General features: G+C 35.9%; 1 protein-coding gene across 2 annotated transcripts in view; it reads right to left on the bottom strand.

Moving 5' to 3' along the window:
- map1ab (microtubule-associated protein 1Ab) overlaps positions 1-20959 on the bottom strand; it is a 43628-nt gene extending 22669 nt beyond the window's left edge. For both annotated transcript variants that reach the window (XM_016279744.1, XM_016279745.1), the window contains exons 1-2: positions 20708-20959; positions 14884-14985 (exon numbers count right to left, since the gene is read on the bottom strand). In XM_016279744.1, the coding sequence (XP_016135230.1) occupies positions 14884-14985; positions 20708-20933 (328 nt within the window). In that variant the 5' untranslated portion in view covers positions 20934-20959. The remainder of the gene's footprint in view (positions 1-14883; positions 14986-20707) is intronic.
- Positions 20960-21529: the final 570 nt, after the last annotated feature.

Genomic DNA, 21529 nt, shown 5'->3' with positions numbered 1-21529 from the left:
GACTACATAAAACGGCAGAAATAAAACTGAGCATAAAACCCATAGACAACTGTTTAGAAAAACATGCAACCAATAAGAGATATAGCAAACTTAAAATCGTTAGGCCGTCGTTAAATATGTTAGCTAACTAGTCCATAGTAAAACTTACTTGGAACAGAGATTAATAATAATAATATTTTAAATAACATTACTGTTTGTTGCAATTTTTGTCTTTTTACTAGGTAGGTTGGTGCAATCAACCAAGAAAAATATATATATAATTTTGACCCAAATCAGTGTTTTTGATCATTTATTTGGTCAGCAGCATAAATCCAAAATAAGTCCTGATACCTGTGTTTATTTTATTTTATGCATTATTTTTTGTTACCATATTGGGTGGCAATGTGGCAATTCAATGTGGCAAAATGAATTATTCATAAATTAAATATATTTTATTGAGCTAAAGCTTACATTTAACTCACAGATTACAGATGCTAACATTCCACATTCCCAATAACCCGTTCCTGCTGCAGTAAAATTTCACAAAAAAAACAGTACCAAAGAAACAACATTTAACGCAGAACATCTCCTAAGGCAATCTGTATGATTAACATACATTGAGGTAAAAGATCTTAAACCAGAACAAGCAACAATTTACACAGGCCAATTTAGACCAAAGTGATTCTACAGCAGTGGAGGAATTCTCACTGTAGCACTACAAAGGAAAGAGAGGGTTATCCTCCCACACTGAATTTGCAAGCTCCCAGGGATGATGGCCGTTTGTGCACTCACCCACATACCCACCAACACAAATGGCCTACAAAAAACTGAATAAAAGACTGAAATATATCACCAAAGGGTTAGCTTGGAGCAAATGTGAGAGTATAACATCATATCACCTCGCTATGACCGTGAGCAGTTCACACCAAGAGCATGTGACATCACATCTCATTTTCAACACGTTTAACTTGAACACAACAAGTGTGCGCTTTTGTGCAGGTCAACCGCTCTTTCATCAAGACCACTCAAATTCTGCCTATATTGAAAGCTGCTTTAATACAAACTTAATGAGCAGTTGCCATGAGCCGTTATATAGCGTTCTACCGGTATACATTTAAATCGGTTAATGAGCTGACTCAGAGTAAACAAGTAAATTACAATTTAACAGTTTGTTTTGACTAGGGTTGCAAAGGGGTGGAAAATTTCCGGAAACTTTCCAAAAATCCCTGGAATATTCCAAAAAATCATGGAAATTTTCCAAAATTTCTGGAATGTTTCCGAAATGTTCCACCTTTTTGCAACCCTAGTTTTGACCGCAGCAAAGCAATCATTTTGGTCAAATGTTTGAGGACACAGACAGACAAACCTGCATGCCTGTCTAAGAGATTCATTTGTAATTAAAAGTGCTACAATCCACAGACGGGCACCTGCCACTTAAATTGTGTCCCTTTCCGCTGAGTAATCCACGAGGTTGTTTGTCTCAAATGACCGTTCCTAAATCCGGAAGGATTATCCAATAAGTCCAAAGTGTTGAGTTGCTAATATTTTCTATGTTGGACCATTCATTTGTGTTGTTCATGGAAACTGCAGGACTAAAATGGCTGTTCCTTTCTCAGCATTTTCCAATGTCAAACGGAACAAAGCATGAGTCACTTTGGTAAAACCCAATCGACCTAGTCTTTAATGTCTTCAATGGCCCATTTTTACTCCGTGGCAGATGGACGTGTCCTTCAGTGTCCTAACATTGAGCCTCGCATCAATGATATCATGAAAGCTTAATAAAGAATCTCTCTTAAGCCTATAACAGAGCACACTGCCACAAAACAAGGGCAATTAAATAAGATTATGTATTTTGAAGGAACTTTCATCTCATATTAAAATAAAGACACTCAAAGTGAAGCAGGTCCACTAAACATTCTGCACCTCTACCATACTTTGCTTTAGGTTACTACCAGTACCAATGGGACAATGACTCAGCAGCTAATGCTGTCAGTGGGTGTTTCTCTATGTAAAAATCCCACCCAGACTGTTGCATCAGAAAAGAGAACTAAGGAACGACTGAATCATTTCAGCACTCAGATAACAAACAAATGTACTTAAAATAGTCCCCAGTGTCTCCTTAAAAGTTAACAACACCATCACCTCTTTATGATATCAATTAGAGTACTTAGAGATCATTTAGTTCAAGCAGGTCTTATTTGCTACATTGATGTTTTTTGTACTCCTATGAAACATATAAATTAAGAGTAAAACAGTTGAACATTACCACTCAAATGTCAGCTGTGCCAAATGAAGCAAAAGAGTCGTTTTGTGGGTTTAATTGGCCTCCACAATGACATTCAAACTTGGAGCGAGTCATCCATTTAGTCATTATTTTTCATGAATGGTCCTTAAGCGGCCAGATGCACAAACATATTGCAAACAGAAAGAGAGAGAAGGGGGAAAGAGAAATGGAGTCACAGACAGCAATGATGAGTCACGGAGCAGCAAACGAATCAGTGGCTGTCAAAACTTACTGACAAGCTTGGGGCTTCTTAATTGATTGCTAAATGTTTATAAATGTCTCAAGATGTTGTACAATTGTATATTGTTGAATTACAGTAAATTATAGCCTGAACTTAGTGGAATTACTGTTGAAAAAAATAATAAGAAAAAAAAAATTGGTAGAGATGACTGTTGAAACTGATTTTAAAAATCTGAAGTGAACTGCTTACTCATGTTTCCTGGAATGCTGTCAAGGAAGACATCTTACTAGATTTTGAGACAGAGACAATATTTTACATTATTTTGGTTGTAATTTTATTGTAGAACGAATGAGTCTTTTGAGTCGGCTCATTTTAGTCAGTCAAAAACATACAGCAGGACCAGTGCAGTCGGACTGCCGAATGGATGTGTGAACAGTGTAGTCAGATTCCAGAACGAATGACTCGACTTTCTTTTTAGTAACTTAAAAACAAACAAAAAACAGTGCGACCAGTGCAGTCTGATTCGAATGTCTCTTTTGAGTCGGCTCTTTTTACTGAATCAAATCATACAGCAGATGAGCTGGCTCTTTAAAGTAAATCATAGACTGTTGAAGAGCGTATTGTGTTTATATGACTCATTAATCAAAAAAAATCTTGAGTCGGTTCACGGTTCTTTTTAGTGAACATATCGCGCGACCAGTGTTTTCTGATTCTCAAACGAATGAATCATTTGAGACGGTTCTCTAGTGAATCAAAACATACAGCGGGTAATAAAAAACGTCAGTATGAGCGGTTATTGTATTCAAACGACTCATTAATAAACCGCAAGTTTTACTTTATAACTAAATGTAATGTCATCATGAAATAATGAATGTACCTGTGTTATGTAATATTTAGTAGGGATAATAAGACTTGAAACTGTGCATTTACTGTCTCGCCTAAAGATAGGCTACGTTTTATTGGAATCTAGTCTTTTTTGGAATGAACTGAAATGTTACCACATTTTTCTTTTTTAATATACATTTTATTGCGTTTAATTTATTTAAAATATCTGTGAAACCTACGTTTCAATAAACATATCTTTCACAAGAATATCTTGTGGAAATCTAAAACGATTTGCAGCGATAATAATTAAATCTCTTTTGTCCAAAATTTCTTCTACAAAAGTACTAAAAGAATCATTAATGAACCAAAATCGTTCAAATAATTTCACCAACTCTAACATGAACACTTCAGATCATACGTCACAACTTCTGAGCATAATATATTCCTCCAGACAAAGACGTGCACGTTTAGCATCTTAACACAGCCTCCCTAAAATATCTCAATGTAGAAGTGCGTCATGCATCAAATAATGACTTCTCGTGGTCATTTAGCACAAGCACAAAATAATAAAACAACAAGACCACTTCAAATAGCAACTGTCAAACGCACAAATAATTTCACAACCTGTTAAATAATAAATAAATAAAAATTCTACGCAACATTAAGTTAGCCTGTCCGCGCGAGCTCTCCGCCAACCTCCGTCCATCACCTAAATTAATCCAGTTAGTTTGGATAAAGCACAGTAAGGTGTTGATCGTACACGCTGTCCTCCAGACATATGTCGCAATTACAGGTTGATTTAAACGACTGTCTGGACGTTTAATTACCTAATTCTTTCGTCGTCATGTATCGCGACTGAGACGCATCATAATGCTTATGTCTCGCGCCCCATAAGCCACGAGTACGCGATCAAAGTCATTAATAACCTCAAGAAGAAGACAAATATGTGGTCAAATAAGGATACGCACCCTCCGCGACGTCACAGTCTCATAAAGCAAAGTTTGCATCTGTTTGCATCGCAAGACTCTTTGTCCGGACCACTGCGACACTGCGTAAAAGTCGCCCCAGAGACCGCATCGCACGCTAGAACGCTGTCTCTGTAGTCTGCATGACAGAAAGTGATACATACCGTATGCTGAAGCGGGCCACTTTAACAGAGCGTCGTGTTTCTCGCGACTGATGGGTGTTCGGGAGCGCAGTCACTGCTGTGTTTGTGTGTGTGTGGGAGGGGCCGGAGAGTGTGTGTGGGTTGGCAGATTTGGGTTCTCGAGCAGAGCGGGATGGGTGCAGCAACTCTGGCTGCAGCCACCCGCCAATTAAACTACAGATGCAGCTACTGTCTGAAGAAGAGGGGTTAGGCGGGGAGGAGGGGGAGTTAGTGATACTTTCAATGCACCACAAGTAACCCTTTCATGTCTAATATAGTATTACATTGCATAGGCCTATGGCATGTTATATGCCATTTACCCCTATAGGCCCATTATAAACATCTGGCATCCATTCTCATAATAAACTAAATAAGAGAGTAATGCACTGATACAGGTGAGTTTTTAGTATGCATTTAATGCAGCTGGTATCTATTCATTCCAACAGCAGTTTTTTCTATTATGCTTTATCGCTAAGTTTAGCTGTGTGTCTTGTGTTTTGTATCTATTCATGCATATAATCAACATTCATGCATTCAGTCTCACTGACTTTTTGTTTTATTGGTAGTTTGTGATGCAGCTGCATTGCACCGACCTCCCTCAAGCTCTATATAAAGCCTTAAAGCGCTATATAATGTAAATTTTGTCAGTTGCGCATTACACGCAGTCATGTGATGTAAATATGGTGGCATCCATTAAGAGACCGCTCGCTCAATGTAAAATAAGGGGTCGTTCACACAGAAAGGTTCCCATTGTCTTTCTATGTAAATGAGCAAGACGGACCAATTTGACTGCTAGCGCTAGAGTCTTTTAGTGCATGATGACATTGCACACTAAAATTGCGGCACTAAAGTTAATAGAAGTTTAAAGGGCTCATATGATGCGATTTCAAGTTTTCCTTTGTCTTTGGAGTGTTACAAGCTGTTTGTGCATATATAAGATCCCTAAAGTTGCAAAGACTAAAGTCTCAAACCCAAAGAGATATATGCTATATGCATAACACCGCCCAAATGTGTACGCAAAGGCGGCGTAACTTTTATTCTCACTCTAGTATTGTTGCTGCCGCCGCCATGTCAGGGAGACGCTGTGTTTCCAAATATGGTAAGGGTCGTAACATTTCCGTCACACACTTGAGGTATTCGGCCAATCACAACGCACTGGATATCTGACCGCACTTTTCAGAACGATGAGCTTTGAAAAAATCGACGGGCGAAAAAAGAAAGGTGGGGCAGAGAGGAGCAACAGTAATGTACGGTATGTGAAAAATAATTTTTTTGAACCTTAAATGGTGTAAACACATTGCATTACACCAAATAATGTTATTTTAGAATCATCATATGACCCCTTTACCTTTTAAAACTTTTTTGTTCCACTGCCAAGCATATGCGAAAGGTGCCTAAAAGACTGCTTTACTAGTGTAAAGCTAGACAGACATATTTGACCTTTGTGTTGGCATTTTTTAAGGGTCTCACGACACAGCGTTCTAAAAAATGTGACACTCAACTTTTAAAAATCTTAATTTTAATTTGAAAAAAACCCCGAAATTGCTTACTGTCTGAGTAGGTACTAGATTTAAATTTATTTTCCGACCTTATGGGCTGGTAAAGTGTCCATCCGAGTATCTGAGCATCTTCCAATTGTCTGTTTTCAATTCGTATAAATGCCACTTTTTAGGTCAAGAAGATTTGCCAAAAAGTCAATATGAAATCAAAATGAAGCCTACTCTCTTTCACCAAGCCATCTTATTTTCAGCCCCTCCATTTCAACCACCTGTTATATAAGACCACTTTCGCAATCCAGTCAGTTCTCAATGGATTGAATCAAGTTCTGCCATATATTTCACCCAGAAATGTCACATTATCATTTCATGTTTTTTATAGTTTATTACGGCCTTAGTGAATGAGTGCTTGACCTGAATAAGGTTGCTGCAGGCACTGCATGGCTTTATGGCATGATAAGAGAACTGAATTTTGGTGCAGTGTTTTTTCTGCTGTGCCCATTCTGCCAGACAGGTCATATTTTCAATTTCCCCCTCTATGGAACAATCCTGATATATTTTGATATGCTTTCCAGACATAATTCACAGTCAGATCAGCACAGATAATCAGCAAAGGCTCAATTAATGAAGATTCAATGTCTTATTTTATTTCTCATTAATATGGGCTGTGATTGTGAAATGAATAGAGCAAACAAATGATTTTCTCTCTCACTTTCCCTCTGAGTAGTTTATTCATTCATGTAATTTAATTAATGATTAAATGCTGTTAAAATGCCCTGGAAAACTTACTGTCATTACCAATGCATCCATCTAATGATTCATTAAAAACAACATACAGATGAAGTAATGCTAAAATCAGTGCCAGGTATTTTTTTTATGCTCCGGTTTAGTGCTTTGACTCAAACAGAATCTGCAGTGTTATCAATATGCAAATCATGAATTATTGAGCAGCCTCAATTATGCATGACTGACCTCCCTCTGCTGTTCAGGATGTCAGCACAAATTGCATGAATGAATGGCTCTCTAAAACACTATAATATGTCTTTTTGAACCCAAAAAAATATGGTTAGTAATTTAAATACAGTATACTGCATATACTACTGTACAATTTTTCAATTTTTTAATATTTTATTTTATATTATAAATTATAATTTATTTTATTAATGCTCACAAAGGCTGCATTTATTTGATCAAAATTCAGTAATATTCTGAAGTATTATTACAATTTAAAACAACTGGACATCATTTGAAAATATTTCAAGATATAATTTATTCTGGTAATGGAAAAGCTTAATTTTCAGTCTTCAGTGTCACATGATCCTTCAGAAATCATTTTAATATGCTTATTTGCTGCTCAAGAAACATTTATTATTATTATCAGTGTTGAAAACTTATCAGTGTTCAATTTGAAACATAAATCTTTTGTAAAATTATAAACATATTTACGGTAACTTTTGAGCAGTTTAATGCATCATTGATGAATAAAAGTACTAATATCTTTAAAGATGCTTACTGATCGCAACCTTTTGAAAGGTAGTAGAATATATTATATATACTATGATATATACTCTGAATATATAAACTCTTCCATATCAACCAAAAAAACCAGTGAATGTTTCCAAAGTGAAGGCCAGTTACTGAACTGTACCAGTATCTGCTCCCTTCACTTACTTTGTTTGCAGTCGCATAAAAATTTTCACAATAAAATCCCCACTGAAACACGATTAAGGTGATGTTCATAAAATGCTATATGACTAAATGTACATGTAAATGTAAAATGAAATATTAAAAAATGCATAAAACCGCATAGTGCAAAAACTGCAAAAATGTTTCCAAGTCAAAACACAAATGATAATCTGTTTAAATCAGCTTGAGTGTCTGCTTTGTTCCTCATTTCAGTGTCTGTGCGTAGCCACGAACGTCTCACTGGCCTTTTGTATTAGTTGAAAACAAAAGCCTGCTGAAGATTGCTCAAACAACTGAGGGGATTGTGTTTGTTCTAGCGCTTACAAATATTGTACAGCCCAGAACTGGATAAATTGATTTTCAGAGATGAATAATATTTAGTGGATATATTTACCTCTTGAATTCCACCTCATTCCCTCAAGGCCACGATGTATGTGTATGAACTTAATCTTTTGCTGGTGTCAAGAGCAGCAGCCTTTTCCTGAGCACTTTTTATACTGAATGCTAGTATTCGCTTTATTTCATCACCTATACTTCCGCAATTTTAGGACAAAGGCATGTTGAGGCATCTTCTGTAACATTATGCTATCTTTACAGTAACATTTGATCAATTCAGTGCACCCTTGCTGAATAAACATATTCATTTCTCTAAAAAGTATACATTTCTAAATTAAAATCTTACTGACCCTAAACTTTTGAACAGAAATATACACGCACATAAGCCTACTTCAAAAGAGCTTTGAGGTATGAAGTTTTGGCTTTGGGCCTTAATTATCAGTCTGTCTGAAAATCATGTGATCGTTCACTTCCCCCTCAGCATCAGTGAAATTCATAATTATGGCTCAGTGCTTGTATTATAAATAGGTCCTGCTTGAGGCTTCAGCTCTAGAGTACCAATTTCCTTTGTGTGTATCCTGAGAGAAAAAGGAAAGAGTCAAATAGTTGGCATAAACTTGTAAGGACCCTTGTTGCACTCCCAGTAACTCTATTAAAGAAAACGACTCCCTTTTCTTTCTTTTTAAACAGTTAAAGCAAAGATTTTGTCTATGCGTGCTAAATTGGCATCAGCAACGTAAGCAAAATAACACTCTTAAAATGTGTTTGGGGTCTCCGACTGATAATAGTTTCAGACACCATGAGAGGGAATGTCTGGGTCAGATTCTGGTTAGCGCTAGCTAGGTGCTGTTAGCCAGGACATTCACAGAAGTGATAGACAAGGTCAAGAGGTCATGGTTTGACTGGTTACTTCACGTATTTCACCTACGCCAGATAAAAACTGCCTTTGTGATGAATGGGAATGCTAACGGACAGTTTTCTCTATGTATTAAAGACTTGTGGGGAACATGTGACTCAGACGGGACTGGAAATATCAGAAAATTCTTCTCCAGACAATCACTTTCCCGCCTGCAGACATCCGCTGACTCATAGAGCATAACGGTGGTCGAAACGTCTCATTCGGTCTCTCTAATAGGATATTTGAGGGGATGAAGCCTGTCAGCAGCTAATGCAGTGGTGGTCACAGTTTAATAAAAAGCCAATTATGCCAGTATCTGATATTACCAAAGTACAAAAAATTCATTTTACTGCAGGCCGCTATTCCTGCTCAATGCATTCCTTAAAATACATTAAGATATCATAAGTCCATATAGTGTCATATTAATTAGGTAAACAACAGTTAACGGTCACTGTAATGTGCACATAGTACTTCTCTCCTCACAAAGCACACTCATTAGCCCCTCACATCGATGCTCACCTTGACTCATGCCAAGATGCAGGTCACCATGGAAACATAGTAGAAGAAGAGAGGAGGTTGAGTGACTCAGTAAAAATGAAAACACTGATCATGCCGTTTCCTTGCCCTGAACCTCCCCACCAGCCGCAAGCTAAACTTGGCTGATCGAGGTCATTCCTGCTGTGGCACGCTTGATTTTTTATTTTATTTTTAGATCATCTGGGAGATTGTTAATGCCTAATTTCTTTGTTTCTGTCAGACACCGGAGGGATCAGTCCTGTTACGCAGCACTTTTGAACTTACCTTTTGAAAATATGAATATGCTCTGGTCAAACTGAGAAACTTGACACCAATGACAAGACAATTTCTCCCAATGGGCTAACTTTCTATTTCAGTATGTGATCTATGTCTCTCTCTATATATACAAGTACACAAAAATACAAATATGAAATTAGCACAATGGGAGGGATAGACATTTTTTTTAATGCTCACCAAAGATTTTTATTTGATCAAAAGTACAGTAAAAACAGTAAAATTGTGAAATATTTTTACAATTTAAAATAACTGTTTTCTATATTAATATATTTTAAAATGTAATTTATTCCTGTGATGCAAAGCAGAATTTTCAGCATTATTACTCCAGTTTTCAATGTCACATGATCCTTTAGAAATCATTCTAATATGCAGATTTGATGCTTTAGAAACAATTACTGTTATTATCAACGTTGAAAACAGTTGCGCTGCTTAATATTTTAGTGGACATTTTTTTTGTTTGTTTTTCAGGATACTCTGCAGGATGAATAGAAAGTTCAAAAGAACAACATTTATTAGAAAAAAATTGCAATAAATAATTTACTGTCACTTAAATTTAATGTGAACAAGTATTCATTTCTAAAAATATTATTGACCCCCAGGCTTTTAATGATACATATGATTTCCATCTTTAAAATGAGTGAGTTTAATATTTTATCTAATATATTTCGACATATATGATGGGGACATGAAAATGTGCTGCATAATAGGAATGACACAGCTGTATCATTTAGCCACCTGCAGTTCATTAACAGGAAAAGCACAAAGGAGCAGCTCTCAGTTCTCAAAGGGCTTCAAACTGCTGAGTAACTCTCAGTTCAGTTCACACCCAAGAGCTGTGAGGATATAATCATGTATTATAACTGATACTTACCAAAACAGATGAGAAATTAGATGTGGATGCAAGGAGTGTCTATAATTACAAAATTGTTGAAATATTATTGAATTTTAAAAGATAGATAGATAGATAGATAGATAGATAGATAGATAGATAGATAGATAGAAATCTGTCTCTTTCCATCTGTTGTTTTACCTTTTTACATGTTCCATGTTACATAATATCCATTAGATGGCAGCAGTTCATCATTTTATATTTATAAGGGAAGATTTATAGGGGAAGGACTGGGAACACAATTTTTAAACAAAAAATGCAGTATATCCTTAATAATAAAAAATAATTCAACTTCAAGTGCTTATATGGCTAAAAAAAAGTAACAAAACATCCATCAGTCCTAGACAAATCAATTATTTTAGTCAATACTTTATCTATCATTTTGTTTCCAATTAGAATAGAAACACATCTATTTGTGCCCTAGGATAACAACCACTGAATTCCTCTTAGTTTGAATGTAATTGATCTATGCTAAGGTGCATGCTGAATATGATACGGCCGAATCGATACTGTGGTCCCATTTGCACCATCAGCCCGGGAGCCTCATGTCTGCCAGGCCTTGAGCCACAGAAAAGCACAATCTGAGACATCAACCTTTAGTGGTTGTTAACCTTGTTTCACCCCACAGACCAGTCATCACAATCTGATCTAAGCACACATCACACCCTTCAGCAGGGTCAGAGGTCATCACTCCACCTCCCAAGCTTTATTCCATCCATTTTCTCTCGTTGCAGTCTATTAGTGCTCTTTTGTTCTAACCCTAGTATTACTAGGCCCATATTGTGTTAAAGGGATAGTTCACCTAAAAATGAAAATTCTGTCATTAATTACTCACCCTCATGTCGTTCCAAACCAGTAAGACCTTCATTCATCTTCTGAACACAAATTAAGATATTTTTGATGAAATCTGAGAGTTTTCTGACCCTGCACAGACAGCAATGCAACTACCACGTTCAAGGCCAAGAAAGATAGTAAGGACAACTTTAAAATAGTCCATGTGACCTCAGTGATTCAACCTTAATTTTATGAAACTACGAGAATATATTTTCAATACTTTTGTCTGTTGCATTGCTGTCTATGGAGGGTCAGAAAGCTCTCGGATTACATCAAAAATATTTTAATTGATGTTCTCAAGATGAACGAAGGTCTTATGGGTTTGGAACGCCACATGGGTGAGTAATTACTGACAGAATTTTCATTTTTGGGTGAACTAAATTTAAAGATAGGTATGACACTTCAAGTAATGTAGCTTATTGAGGAGAGATGTGCTACTTTTCTACGCTTTTGAATTTGCTTGGGGTTTTTTCTGCCAGGCTTGCAATAATATTAACACACAAAAAACTCAAACCACTTTAGAAAATACATACTGTAGCAAAAACTTTCTGCTGGTTACATTGTGACACCAATAGGTGGCGATAAGGGACTGTCTTTGTGAGTGAGTCATAAAATCTTATTTTTTAAAGTTTGACAAAAACACTGATTCATTCGGGAACAAAACAAGTCATTGCCTGCATTCGAAATCTCTAAGTACTTCTTTTAAATAAGAAATATTTTGTGGCTCATAAAAGGTTTGTTCTATGATTGTGTGTAGTATGAATTTAATCCAGACATACTTCGTTGGTCATGTTGTCATTGTCATATGGCCTACCAGCGTCAGATGCATTGCTTTTTTGCCATTTACAAATACTCTCCTGTGGCTTAATAGGACAGTAAAGTGTCCACCGGATCCACACATAAGAATCTTGCTGAAAGAAGTAGTGGGACTTTCTGCCTACTGTTTGAGTACATTCTAATCTATTCACATACTGTTTTTTGCCTACTATATTAATAGGGAAGTATGTGATTTCAGATGCAGCCATTGTTTTTATGAATGAGTCACTGAATTGTTCACTCAACTGTTTCATTAAAAAAATCTTTCAGGAATGAAACACTGCTGTTGTTTGTTGCTATAAGATATGCAATAGTTCTGTTCATTCTGAACTATTTTTGTTGGCGAAACAAAAAGAGACAAAGCAACTGACAATATTGTCTCTAAAATGTAATTCACTCAATGTTAACTTCTTGTTCATTGAATAGAGTGCTATAGTGATGATGTATCTTTGTAGGCCAACTCGGACTTTAGCATCACCTTGGTACCCTTGACAAAAACTCAAAAGGATTTTTCCATTGGCTGTGACCAACAAAAGTTTATGATTCTTACACCTTTTTTATTGTGATAATCTTCATGAATGAACACAGCTTTTATGAATTCTGAAGCCTGAATACATTTGACAGAAGTAAAAAGCTAAATGTAGTCTATAAACAAACTACATCAGCATGGTCTCATGACTTCAACATCACCACTATTAAAGGGATAGTTCAACCAAAAATTAAAATTCTGTCATTAATTGCTTATCCTCATGTCGTTCCATCTTTGAGATATTTTTGATGAAATTCAAGAGCTCTCTGACCCTCCATGCGACATCAGTGGTATATTCGTAATTTTATGAAGCTACGAGAAAACTTTTTTGTGCGCAAAAATAAATAAATAAATAACTTTATTCAACAATTCTTCTCCCTTGAACCACTGATGTCCCATGGACTATTTTATTGATGTTCTTGGTACCTTTCTGGACCTTGAACGTGGTTGCCCTTGCTGTCTATGGAGGGTCAGAAAGCTCTTGGATTTCATCAAAAATATCTTAATTTGTGTTCTGAAGATGAACGAAGGTCTTACTGGTTTGGAACGACACGAGGGTGAGTAATTAATTAATGCAATTAAAAACACAATGAGGCTGTGAAAGCTAGTGAGTAGATGAGGTTTCTTGTTGGGTGTGTTAAAGTTTAAAGGGATGGTTCACCCAAAAATGAAAATTTTGTCATTAATTACTCACCCTCATGTTGTTTCAAACCCGTAAGACCTTTGATCATCTTCGGAACACAAATTAAGATATTTTTGATGGAATCTGAGAGCTCTCTGACCCTCCCATAGGATCAATGCCCAAAAATATAGCAAGGACATCTGTAAAATAATCCATGTGACATCAGGGGTTCAACCATAATTTTACTAAGTTACGAGAATATTTTTTGTGCGCAAAAGAAAAAAAAAACGACTTTTTTCAACAATTCGTCTCCTCCACCCTATAGCGCCATTTTGGAGAGTATCCACTGAACGTAAATTGCGTATGCTGTTTTGTGTCAGCTGCGCCACGCGCATATGTTGTTTTCGTTCAAATCAAAGCGTAAACAACGTAACATGTAGAACGACATGAGGGTGAGTAATTAATGACAGAATTTTCATTTTTGGGTGAACTATCCCTTTAATGTTTCCCACCACCCACTGTTGTTCCATTTAGCCACTTGTTAACAACCACCTTTTTCAGGATAAGTAAAAATGACAAGGTAATGTATTTTATGTCATATAATAAAAGTGAAAATATCTTGAGCTTGTGTTAACCACAAACCTTATTTCACTCATTTAACCAAAAACCCGTTCACTGACTTCAGAATGATGAAACCAGAAATGCTAAAATTATCGTTTGAAGGGTTTTGGCTTACAGAAACACATCATCTCTGCAGCGCTCTGTTGTTATATGAAAGCATTATGACATTTCGCAGTCACTGTTGGTTTGAACATAATCAGTGATCACATGCAGTCCCGTGCCTATATATATTCAGAACGAAAAAATCTATGCTAAATTACATTGCCATTTACATGAAATTTGTCTCCAGCTACTGTATCATTCACCGCCTCTGACAGCAGCTTAGGGTTTAAAATGGGTAGTAAAGCACTTTCTCAGCAGTTAGGAAATGAATAGTCTTTGAAAAACAGCTTATCACTTTTATAAAACGCCCTGTCTTACACCGAGGCACTTTAAAGCCTTTATGATTCTGCCTCAGTTCAACCCACTACACAGATCAAGGCCCGTCCCACCCAGCACACACACTGCAGCAGTCAAGCACTGGCTCTGCAGCTCCTCTCCTCCTGAGACAGCTCTTTGATTACTACTGTGCCAGGCAGTACAGTGGAAGCAGGGCCCATGCAAACACACATGCTGGACTCCCCGTGGAGAGATTCTCAGTGCTGCATTAGCTGCATATCGTGTGTGTTATGAGTGAGCTCTCTGTAAGCAAGATCACCACAGTGTGACCTTGGGCTGACCATATGAACAGCTTTGACACCAATTGAAAATATTTATTTATGTGTGGCATATTGGGAAATAAATAAATTGGGAAATTTATGTCTTATCCTTGCAATTGTTCATTTAACTTGAGCTTTATCTTTTTATACAGTATATATTCATATAAACTTCTGACTTCATTTGCATTCAACTGCAGGATCAAGATGACTTCCTTTCAATCGGACTGACCTCTGACCTCGGCTGAGAACTGGGCGGAATGTCTGGTTATGAAAAGCTGTAGTTGTTGGTCCAGGTCACATTCTGACACATTGATTTCCCAGCAACGAATACCTGCAGGTACAGAGAGACATGTGACATGATCAATATGAGCAAAGTTCCTGAACTTTACATGTGTACGCAATGTTCATTCACACCCTCATTTCACATAATCAGCTTTAGCTCATTTCCTCTTTTTTCATATATATCATACGTATTTTCATTATATTATATTATAAAAATTAATAAATAATGCATGAAAAGCTGAGTTAAAAATTAACAAATTTCCTCTTTTTGTATATATAGCATATATTAACATATATCATACCATTTCATTAATTCCAAATTATATTATTTTAGTATTTAAATGTGATAGCAATGTGTGAAAATTTTTTCAAAATTTCACAAATTTCCTCTTTTCATATATAGTGTATATCAATGTATATCATACCATTTTATTAATTGCAATTATATTACAATACTTAATATTTTATATTACTTAGTATTATGATGTAATATAACAATTTTGAGTAAAAACATGAGTTGAAAAATGAAAATACATTTCAATGTGCTGTTTTATTCATATTAATATTTTGATTAATGTTATCTATAATTGTAATAACGTAATTGTGATAATAATAATAAAAATATTTATATTAATTACTTAATGGATCAATTAAAGTATATTATTTTTTTAAATAAACTTTTAGTTTATATTTAAATTGTAATTTTTCAACCCCTGTTTTTAGTATGTCTCAGTCCATATAGTTTTAAACATGAGATTTAGTGTGTTGTGCTCAGAATATTCATTGAGTGTTACATAAGATCCCAAAATTTTAGATGTGTCTTAAGCTTCTGCTGCGCTGAACTTCAAAGTCCAAATTGGAGAATTGGGGAATGAAATGAAATCTTGATGCCTCTTAACTCTCCTCGGCTGTGTTCTTCCTCCTTTTTCTGTTTTGCTTTGTAGATGAAATGCTGTGTCATTGGGATTTAAAACAGGTAATGACCGCAGAGATGAACCGATACTTCTGTTTTCTCAGAATAAGATTTACACAGCCTATTGAAACACAAGACATTCCTTACAGTACTGATTTTATTCTCATCGATATGCTAATTTCTGATTAAGAAATCTAATCTTCCGATTTCTAGACGTTCAAACATTAGAGAATGCTGCAGAGTGAGCATGTCAGGATTGTAAATGTACCAAATGTGAGTAGCATAACAAGTTTAGTTGACCCTGAATATTGTGTTCTAATTTGGTTGTTTCTCAGGTTTGTGCAGTTGGCAGCTCTGATTAGTTATTTCATATACTTATGTTTTACAGTCAAAGTCAAGCTTCATGATCATTAGACAAAATGCCAATAGTTATGAAAAGAAAATGTTCATTCAGCAAACCAACTTTATATGAGAACAAAACGTTGGCAGATAAATAATAAAACATATTTTAGAGTACTAAACCAAGAAGTTACAATAAAAATTAACCAGAACTATTTTCTTTTCTGAAATATGAAAACACTTAACTTTGTACTATAAAATTTAATAAGCTTTTCTGTAAATTAGTTGATGATTTGTGCACTGTAAAAAAAATCAACCCACTAAAGTTAAAATGTTATATTTATTTGCTGCTTTTAAACCAAAGTACAAGTGATAACTTCTTTGCATTTTCCTGCCACTTTTAATTTAATTATTAAAATCAAATCAAATGAAATAAAATCGTTGAAATCATAAAATCAATTAGAATTCATAGAATTATTGTAACAACCTAAAAAGATAAAAACAAAGACATTTTAATTAAAAACTCTGCAAACAACATCTATGAAAGATTATTACTTTTATTTTAAGACATACTGTATTTAACACATTTTGTGGCATAAGTTAAAGGCTAAAGGGCTCATTTTTAACCGTTTTTTACACATAAGCTTAAAGGGGTCATATGACGTTGCTAAAAAAGAACATTATTTTGTGTATTTGGTGTAATGAAATGTGAAAAGAGTTTATGCAGTTTAAGGTTCAAAAAACACATTATTTTCCACATACTGTACATTACTGTTTCTCCTCTATGCCCCGCCTTTCTGAAACACGTTGATTTTTACAAAGCTCATCGGTCTGAAAAGAGCCGTAGACACATAGACTCCAGGGCTTGACATTAACGCTTCATTAACGCCAGACAAGTAACATGATTAAAACATCAGTAACCAAAAATAACTATGTAAACACCAAAATGCAAGTATTATTCTGATTTTAATACATTTAGAGTGGCGAATAGTGGATATAGCTACTGTATACAATGCATCTATTGACGGAATAAGGTGTGCTGCAGAGGCGAGGCTCATGCAACCTCTCCAGGAGAAATCAAAACGCGCAACACTAAGAAACGCAGCATACTGAGGTAAAAATTCAAAATGGAAAGTTTTTATATTTAAAATACAGTTAGTTAGGCAACATCACACAATGTTTTCACCATTACGACTGTTTAATAGTTCTATAAACAGTTCAATAAGCAAATACAATAATATTAGGTCACTTGCATTTTAGGCAGAAACACAGCGCACCTCACAGCAAACAGCCCATTCATTGCTGATTGATTCCGTGTTTTGAACGAATCAGTTGAGTCAAATTTTCATTAGCCCATGCACAAACATCTGACGAATCTGCCGTTTGAACGAATCATTTGAATGAATGACTCAATGACTCAATCATTAAACGCTCACTACTGGCACCTACTGGCATTTTAATTTTGTTGAAAAGTATCAAATAATTTCTTGTTTGTATATTCAAAAATATTTAAAATAATCTCATAATATTATTTAACGCAGTTGTATTTTTCAGTGTAAATTATTTAATTTGATAACGTATAGATCACATAATCGTTATTATTGAATTTATGGATCAAATGTAAGAATTTGAAATGAAAGTATTAAATAGATTAGTGGTTAAATGCCATCTATAAAGGCAAAAAAAGCCCTTTTAGCCCTTGGATAAAATATAAAAAACACACAGATTTATCTGTCACAGCTGACAGAAAACTGATGAAAATATTGCTTCAGAATAAATCATATTTGCAAAAAAAAACTAAACAAAACACACACACCGGCGCGGCGGGTACGCGCATTAAACAGACGGACCACAGTAGAGAGGGAGACAATATTCAGCGCAAAATCATTCATTGTGCTGAAATATCTGTTATTGAACAATTAAATTTAGGTTTAAAAGTCAACATGCAGTGTGAGTAATTTATGAGAGTATAGGAACTGTGAAGGCACAGCAGCGTGTAATTGTCTGAATATAAATGTCGGACGCTTTTACAGGATAAATAAATGACAGTAAGAGGAGACTGACTGTGATCAAAGTGCATGTGATGCGTGTTCCTGCAGAACATTACTGTGATTTTATTAATTTTTATTATCTTTATTATTTTAATTTTTGGTCTAGAGATTTAAGCTATATTCACTATATAGCCTACAGTGATTAACAAATTTATTAAAACAAATTTATGTAAGGTTTTTAACCAATTTTGTAAGGTTTGTGCCACTGCTGCTCTTAACTAACAGTAGGCTATTGGTAATTACCAAAACCATTTTTTAGCTTTCTGTATTGGTTAGTCCTCCAATATGCGTAAGCTCTTTAGTAACAGTAGTAGGCTATTTTTAATGCTATAATATAATTCTTGCTGTTATCTGTGAAAGAAAGGCAGAAAAAATTGTCAAGCGCTTTATAGTGTTTTTTATTCAGATACCCAATTAGTCAAAAAGTACATAACCAATGTCAGCAAGCATGCAAGCTGTTATCAAAGGCAAAGGAGGCCATTTTTGTTATTATGTGAATATATACTATTTAATTGTTTCAGTTTGTTATTTGCCCAAAAAATGACAATAACATTTTTAGGATTAAACTATTTTTCTGACAGATTCCTAAAATATTTGTGCTTTCTCTTATGACAGGTGGTCTAATAAATTGTTACGGACTGTATGTTTTCATAGCATTCAGTTGGCACATTTGTTTGAAGGACATTGGGCAGAATGTGGAATAGTGTGTTTTTGTCAGTAAAATGAAAATAAAGAAAATAGTTTTTTTTTTAAATCCGATTAATCGTAAAAATAATCGGCCAACTAATCGATTATCAAAATAATCAATAGTTGCAGCCCTAGAAATGACAAACAACAAGCGCTACTCTACACTGCTCAAAACTCACGTTTGAATCATCAGTGGCAAATCCTTTAACTATGAAAACGTACTTACAGGCTATGAGTCAGCATTATTTGTCAGCATCATAGACTGTGATCAGCATGTGCGCCGAAGGGGAAACAGGGGATCTGAATTCACCGGCATTGTAGGCTACTCTCCCAGGAAACAGTTCTCGTCCTCCGTAAAATGCACTGGACACATCTGAATATTTGGTTTGAACTGTTCTGGAACAGTGTTGTAAATACAACTTAACCACTGATTTCTAGTTGTGTCCTCTTTTGGAAGACCAAACAAAGTAGTTTCGCTTTCACAACGAAACACACAGCATCTCCACGACATGGCGGCAGCAACAATACTACAGCGAGAATCAAAGTTACGCCTTCTTTCTTTGCATGAACATTTGGGCGGCGTTATGCAAATCTTCCCACACAGTGATGTAGATATGTGGGGGCATGTTTAAACGAGGCGTTTTAGGGGGGCGTGTACGAGTCTTAACTTTTATAAAGAATATCTCTTTGGGTTTGAGACTTTAGTCTTTGCAACTTTAGGGATCTTATCTATTCACAATCAGCTTGTAACACTCCAAAGAGAGAGGAAAACTTGAAATCGCATCATATGACCCCTTTAAATGTTAGATGCTTCTTAGATGCTTAAGCTTTGATGCTTCTATTGAATAACAGGCTACAAAAAGGTACCCATAGATACAAAAGCTAGATATATACACTTTAGGTACTAATATGTACTTTTAAAGTGCTACTATGTATTATTTAGGGGTAAAAATTATTTTTAAAAAGATGTACCTTTTAGCTTTTGTACCTTAGGGTATCACCGCAGTGACAGCTTTGTACCTTTTTTCTGAGATTGTATGCACATTTTCCTTGACTATTTTATGCGTGAACGAAAAATAAACACTAGGGACACTCCTACTGCCATAATTAATCACAGGCCTATAGTAAGTTTAAACACCTGCTCAAAATATAGTGGTAAATAAACAACATTTTCAACAACAATATCTCGAGATCCCCGTCCTTACAGACCATCAAAACTGCAGCTTCATCACCACTTTCATCCAAAAATGCATGGCGCAGTGCTCCGCGCAGTCAGGCGAGGTCGCCGCAGTGTGCTGCTGCTGCTGCCGGAGCTAGTATGCAATGGTCTGATCAGATTTTATAACGCTCCAAAGAAGTACACATGACAGGCGATGTGTAGAAATTGCTTAATTATTTCTATTAAGGAAATTATATCACTGGTAATCATTTGTAAATTAACATTAGCAACGTCGTTTGTTTGGGACTGAAGTGCGTCAGTAATTACATGAACACGCCCACCGCAGCACAGTGTGCAGCCTAGATAGGTGTTAACTTGCGTTGAATTAAGTTAAAATGAAGTATGCAAGACATCTCCGTGATATTTTGATAATATGATACCATGTAATACCATAACTACTTAATACATTTAAATAGGTATAAGAATAAATTTGGTAGGCTTGTCACAATTCACTGTGAATAATAAATATTCATTCAACAAAATAATTTGATTTTTAAAAAATCTGGAAAAATAAGCCATATTGAATGTGTCAGATGAGGCATGCTTTCAGTAAGAGGCTCACCGCGCTCTATGTGCTGTCTGGCGGTGTGCAGCTGGTGCTCTGTCGCGATCTCTCCGATCACGATGAGCATGTAGAAGTTTCCCTGGCGGGAGGTCGGCTGGAGCCGCTCTTCAGTGCTCGTCTGCCCGCGGTCCTCGTCCTCCTCCACCGCTGCCAGCGCTCCTCGCGACGGAATCTCCATGGAAACAACCCCGCGCGCAGTCGCCGGGCCTGCGGTTATCTCCATGACAACTGCTGCCACCTGCCCTGCTGCAAAGTTAAGACAGCGAGGGCTGCTGCTCAAACTATGCGAAACTAGGCGCTGTTTACCTGCGTCTGATTGGCTAAAAGACCATGCAGCTGTGTGATGTCACAGCTGGACGCCAAAAAAATAGCGTAGCGATGCAAATACGACGCAACATTATTAACTCAAATGTAACGGGCTGTGGTTTCAACAGTACCTCAAAATGTGCAGTAAACAAATAGTTTATGATAATTAATAGTTAGCATATTTAATAAGATTTCATTGGTATCCCTGTCCATTACGACTAACAGACAGACAGATAGCCAGACAGACAGACAGACAGACAGACAGACAGATAGATAGATAGATAGATAGATAGATAGATAGATAGATAGATAGATAGATAGATAGATAGATAGATAGACAGACAGACAGACAGACAGATAGATAGACAGATAGATAGCTAGACAGACAGACAGACAGATAGATAGATAGACGGATAGATAGCTAGACAGACAGACAGACAGATAGATAGATAGATAGATAGATAGATAGACAGACAGACAGACAGACAGACAGACAGATAGATAGATAGCCAG

The sequence above is a fragment of the Sinocyclocheilus grahami genome, unplaced genomic scaffold (assembly GCF_001515645.1).
Source record: "Sinocyclocheilus grahami isolate Dianchi unplaced genomic scaffold, SAMN03320097.WGS_v1.1 scaffold133.1, whole genome shotgun sequence".
Taxonomy (NCBI): domain Eukaryota; kingdom Metazoa; phylum Chordata; class Actinopteri; order Cypriniformes; family Cyprinidae; genus Sinocyclocheilus; species Sinocyclocheilus grahami.
The sequence above is the reverse complement of the archived record's forward strand: the minus strand, read 5'-3'. Positions and strand labels throughout refer to the sequence as shown.